Source organism: Cebus imitator, unplaced genomic scaffold, assembly GCF_001604975.1.
Source record: "Cebus imitator isolate Cc_AM_T3 unplaced genomic scaffold, Cebus_imitator-1.0 Scaffold36, whole genome shotgun sequence".
In the NCBI taxonomy this organism is placed as follows: domain Eukaryota; kingdom Metazoa; phylum Chordata; class Mammalia; order Primates; family Cebidae; genus Cebus; species Cebus imitator.
Genome location: NW_016107351.1, coordinates 2,952,664 through 2,958,320, shown reverse-complemented (window position 1 = coordinate 2,958,320; position 5,657 = coordinate 2,952,664). Strand labels below are relative to the sequence as shown.

The window sequence follows — 5,657 nt, the reverse complement described above, 5'->3', positions numbered from 1 at the left end:
TTTCATCAACATGTTTAACCCCTCCAGTCTGGGGTCCTATGTTTAGGCAGCCTGGCAGACACACATAGCATGTGATATACGGGAAGCTGTGTGCCAATAACCACCTCTCCCCCCAAGCTCCCTCCGCCTTTCTGCTGCTTGGGATGGAGATGATTCTTTGGGTGCCCTCTGCAAGGTTCTCTGAACTGGCTGCACCACAGGCCATACCCTAGTCAAGCCATGGTGACCCAGTGACTCACACATACACCACTGGATGGCCTCCCGTGTATGTGTGGGAACGTCCGAGGTAAGAAGAATGGCTAGCTCCTGCAAAGCCCCATTAACCCACCTTGCGACATTGTACCATTGTGCCTGCCTCAGCCATTCCTGCCTTAACTGATAACCCAACGCTGTGACTCTGGACCTTGTGACCACCCCCCCCCCCGGCAACACCCGCTCCAGCTTGCAAAAACTGCCCTGAACTGTAACTTCTGTAGCTTTCCACTGCCCCCCCAAACCTACAAAACCAGCTCCTGCCCCACCGCACCCCCTGACTCTCTTTTCAGACTCAGCCCACCCGCACCCAGTGAATAAACAGCCTTGTGCTCCCACAAAGCCCGTTTAGGGGGTCTTTTCATTCAGAGCTCGCATAACCCCCTCCAAAGCCATGGGGTGAAAATGGCAGAGCGGAGGAGGGCACCCTGCTGAGCAGCATGCGGGCCCAGCACTGCTCCTTACTTGGACAAGAGGCAAGGCTCCCAGGGCTGTGTACCTGCTGCAGCAGCTGGTAGGGCTGTGCCAGGGGCAGAGTGACCCCGGAGACAGCACTGTCCCACAGAAAAATCATGCAAGCCACCAGTATGAGCCACGCAAGTCATTTAAACATTTCCACTAGTCATATAAAACATCAAAAGAAACAGTTGAAATTCACTGTTTAGAGACAAGGCCTCACTCTGTCGCCCAGGCCGGAGTGCCGTCGTGCAGTCAGGATTGGTGGGAGGGAAAAGCAGCTTTTAATTGGAGACCCAGCAAAGCGAGAGGGTGACCAACCAGCATTCTAAACTGTCACCTTGGCTGGACGCAGTGGCCTACCTGTAATCCCAGCACTTTGGGAGGCTGAGGGGGGGTGGATTACCTGAGGTCAAGAGTTTGAGACCAGTCTGGGCAACATGGTGAAACCCAGTCTCTACTAAAAACACAAAAATTAGCCCAGTGTGGTGGCGGCCTGTAATCTCAGCCACTAGGGAGTCTGAGGCAAGAGAATCTCTTAAAGCAGGAGGTGGAGGTTGCAGTGAGCCAAGATCGCACCACTGCACTCCAGCCTGGGTTATAGAGTGAGACTCTGTCTCCAAAATAGAAATAAAAATATAAAACGTCATCTTAAAATTAAAAATTTACCCTCAGGTTTTCGTCTGATAAGATCAGACAAATTTTTGAGATAAGATCTTGCTTTGTCATCCAGGCTGGAGTGCAGTGGTTCGATCACGGTTCACTGCAGTCTGGAGCTCCCTAGGCTCAAGCGATCCTTCTGCCTCAGCCTCTGCAGGTGGGCTGCCAGGTAATTTTTCAAAATGATTTTTTGTAAAGATGGGGTCTCCCTGTTGCTCAGGCTGCTATCAGGTTTTAGAGCCAGAGGGAGTGGGGAGGGGCGGGGTCCTTGTCTTGTTCCCACCGTCCCTCAAGAGGGGTGGCTGGCCAGGATGTCGGACTAATTGTTGGCGACCGCCTCCCCCTAAGCAGGAGGATTCCTCCGGGGCTCCCGCCGGAAATTGTTTTAGGATGAGGCTCCCCTCTGGTCTGCCATAGGGCAAGGGTTGGGCTGAGGGGCGCAGTGAGCAGAGGGACGGGATGAGGGGTGGGAGGGGAAGGAAGGAAAAGAACGTGGGTGATCTTAAAACGGAAGTCCCTGGCTACACCTTGAGCCTCACAGATGGGGAAACTGAGGCATGGGGGATGGCGGGGGCCGGGGTGGCCTCTCCATCATCAGTGACTGAGGGGTCTCCGGCGCCATCGGCTGAGCTGGTCCCTTAATCCGCAAAGGCCCCACGCGGCGCGCTGGCGACCTCCAGGGCACCCGGCCGGCGTCCCCGGGTGGCTCCCGGACGCTGTCGGAGGTGCTGGGCGCCGGGGGAGGGGGCGCACCTGTCCCGCCCGACTCGGCTGCTCGCTCTGCCCGGCGGGAACCGGGGCCCCTCCTGCGCCCGCACCCCGCGCGCAGCGCCCGAGACGTCTCCCCGGGCTGGGGGCGCGGAGTCTCTCGGAGGCGCCACCGCCGGGGAATTCCGGCCACGCCTGCGCGGGCCCAGCGGCGGCGGGGGCGGGCCCAGGGCCCGGTGACCCGAGGGGTGACTGCGCGCGGCGGCTGGTGGCGGCGGCGAGCTCGGGGGGAGGCAGGTGCGAGCGGGCGGGGAGCAGGGAGCCCGTGGGCGGGCGGGCCGGGTCCCCGGGGAGCGGCGCCTGCGTCCGGATGCCCCTCCCGGCCGCCTCTTCCTGCCGGCTCCAAGTTTCGGTTTTGCCGCCTGGGCGCAGGGTCCAGCCTAGCCCCGCGGCGCGCCCTGACCCTGTTCCCCGGCTGCAGGCGGGACCGGGGTGGGGACGGAGCGGGGGCAGCGGGCATCCCTGGGACCCCGGCGCCATCCCCGGAGCGCAGGACGCCCCCGACCCGCCCAGCCCCGGGCTCGGAGGAGCCTTTGCGCCCGGTGGTGCTGTCCCCGGGAAGTAGCCGGGGCGTGGGCGGGTAGCGGACGGGGACGGCCGGACCGGGGCCTGCACGAATGGCAACAACTGAAAAGTGAAGTCGCAAAAAGAGACCCCTAACTTTCACGCGGGAGGCATCGCCGCCCCGAAACCGCACCGCGCAGCGTCCTCCCAACTCCGCGAAAGTCGCCCGAGTGCGGGTGCGGGGCTCAAGGCCAGGGTGGGCGCCCCTCCCGGATGCCGCCCGCAAGCCGGCGGGCGGGGCCCTGGGGCAGCCCGAGGCCGGCAGGGAAGGAGCTGTGCGAAGCTGCTGGCGCCCCTTCCCTGCCCCCCACCTTGTTTACTTCGGTTATGGTTGGGGGATGGGCTTTGATTTGAGCGGCAGTGTCCCTGTGGCGGAAAAATGGCAGAGAAAAGGCAGGAAGTGATTTGAATGCATCAGTGTTGGGTGCCGAGGGTGCTCTCTTGAGTCTTTCAACGCCTAGGGCAGCAGATGGAACTGTAAGATGCTTTAGGGGCCGGGAGCGGTGGCTCAGGCCTGTAATCCCAGCACTTTGGGAAGCCTAGGCGGTGGATCACCAGAGGTCTGGAGATCGTGACCAGCCTGGCCTATGTGGTGAAACCCCGTCTCTACTGAAAACGCAAAAAATTAGCCGGGTGTGGTGGGGCATGCCGGTAATTCCACCTACTTGAGAGACTGAGGCTGGAGAATCAGTGGAACCCGGGAGGTGGAGGTTGCAGTGAGCTGAGATCCTGCCACTGCCCTACAACCTGGGTGACAGCTTCCCACAACTGCTCCTGAGTCTGCGGTTTCTCTAAATTGCCATCACAAAATTTGCCACACAGTCTGTTTTGGAGTGGCGTACATTAGTCTCCCACACAGGTGAAGCCGGGGAACCACCACTCAGCACCTCCATCCCTTGTTCAGGCCCTGCCTGCAGGAGGTTACCCAGTGACACGGAGACCCAGTGGGAGGAGAGGACAGGGCCAGAGCAGGGAGGGGCCTGAGTGTCCTCCCGGCTGCTGAAGGTACCACTCAGCTGCCACTCCGGCCACTGCCCCTGTGGAGTTTTTCGGTTTGAAGCCAGAAGAAGAAGGTGGTGGGTGGGCCAGTGTGCCTGTGGCTTCTTACGGGGGAAGGAGAGAGTCAGCTCCTCCACTGTTAGATGGCCAAGAGCCCAAATGCCATCTCCACTCTCACCCTGGAGGCCAGGGGTGCTGGCCTAAGTCTTGGCCTTGGTCTGGACTGGCTGTAACCCTCACCTTGGTTTGATGCCACCACCACAGAGGCTGTTCTGAGGGCACGTGGTCAGTGCAGAGTGGGGCGCTTCATGGACAGCAGCCCCCTCCATTACTAGGAATCTGACTGCCTGCCCAGTAGCTTTTGGCCGCCTGCTCTCCCCACGTCACCTGGGGGGCAGGTGCTCTAGTCTCCTTTAGAGAATGAGGAGGGGGAGGCACCAGGAGGCTGAGCGCCTTGCCCAGGGCAGGCTGTGGGACCCCGCTGGACAGCACGCGGCTGCCCCATGCCTGCCTGGAGCATCCCCTATCCCCACCCGGCCCAAACCACATTGTCAGCAGGAGAGACGGTTCTAGGCTGACTCAGTGAGGGACCAGGGCAGAGACTGCGAAAGCTTGGAAGCCACTACGGGGCAGCAGAGAGGGGGGAGGAGCCGGGCTTGGGATGTGCTCCTGTTGGGTTTCGATTAACCAGGGGACCCGCTGGGCTGCTGCGATTTCACTTTCCCAGAAAATGAAACCGAAGCCGTGGTCATGTGACAGGAGGTGTGGTATATAGCGGGCTGCCGGCAGCTCCCGCTGTTCCTTCTGGATTTGCAGGGCACGGGCGCTGGTCTCGAGAGTCCTAGCAGGACACATGGAGTGTCCTTCCTGCCAGCATGTCTCCTCGGAGAAGTCCCCCAGGTTCTGCAGCCAGTGCGGAGAGAGGCTGCCTTCTGCAGCCCCTGTAGCAGGTGAGGCCTGGGTGCTGGTGGGGGCTGGGCCGGTGGGGCCCCCCAGAGGCATCTCACCTCCCTTCTAGGAAATGGAAATCCTGGCCAGCAGGCAGCCCAGGTGGGGCCGAGGTCCTCTGTGGCAACTGAGCGCACAACAAGTTTTGTCTGGGCTTCTACTAGAGGTTTCCTCTGCTTTTGTAAAATTTCGGTTTCATTTCCTAGAGAGAACTCAAGGGTTCTTCCTCCCCTTGGGAACAATAAGTGTTTTGGGCTGAGCTGAGGGCTTCGTGGCGGGTTTCAGAGGCTGCTGCAGAGGAGCAGAGTTCGAGGCTTTGCAGGGATGAGAGCTCTGCCAGGGGTTAGTTTGTGAGGGACCGTGGGGGCCATGAGGGGGCCCCGGGACCTGCCCGGGCATCTCCCTGGCTCCGGAGGCCGGTGGAGAGACAGGAGTGGGGCAGTGTCAGGCGGGCCCGTCTTGGGTCCATCCTCAATTTTGTTGGCTTCTGGGGCCTCAGACTGGTTCCCCTCCTCAGGGGTTTTAAACACCAACCCTATAACTAGCAGCCCCCAAGACCTTCAGCCTTTCTGTGTCCAAAGCCCAGCCCCACCTCCACTGACGAGGGCACCTGTTCTTCTAGCTGCTTTGCCCGACCCACCACACTTGGGCCCTCTCCTTCCTCCATGTGATGCAGACGCCCCTGCTGGTCTCCCCACCCCCACACAGTTCTCCCGCTTATGCTCAGCACAGCAGACGATCAAACCACAGACCCCCTTCCCAGGCCGTTGTAACTCAGGACAAGCAGGAGCCGTTACAGTGGCCCACCCCATTCTCCTGCTCCCTCTCCTGTCCCAGAGCCCACTGCCTCTTGGCTCTTCCTGGACACATTAGGTGTACTTCGACCACAGGGCCTTTGCACCACCCTTCCCCAGAGGGTGGCCCGGCTCCCTCCCTCCCCTCTTTCAGTCTTTGCCCAGCTGCTTGCTGTGGGGCCTCTCCAATGTTGCCTTTCAAGCTTAGGGGTTGGG

At 60.8% G+C, this 5,657-nt stretch overlaps 1 protein-coding gene across 1 annotated transcript in view; it reads left to right on the top strand.

Annotated features, from left to right (window-relative positions):
• Positions 1-4,439: 4,439 nt before the first annotated feature.
• The window catches only part of RNF213 (ring finger protein 213), a 115,812-nt gene continuing 114,594 nt past the window's right edge, over positions 4,440-5,657 (top strand). Inside the window, exon 1 of the mRNA XM_037737260.1 lies at positions 4,440-4,649. Within this exon, the coding sequence (XP_037593188.1) occupies positions 4,553-4,649 (97 nt within the window). The 5' untranslated portion in view covers positions 4,440-4,552. The remainder of the gene's footprint in view (positions 4,650-5,657) is intronic.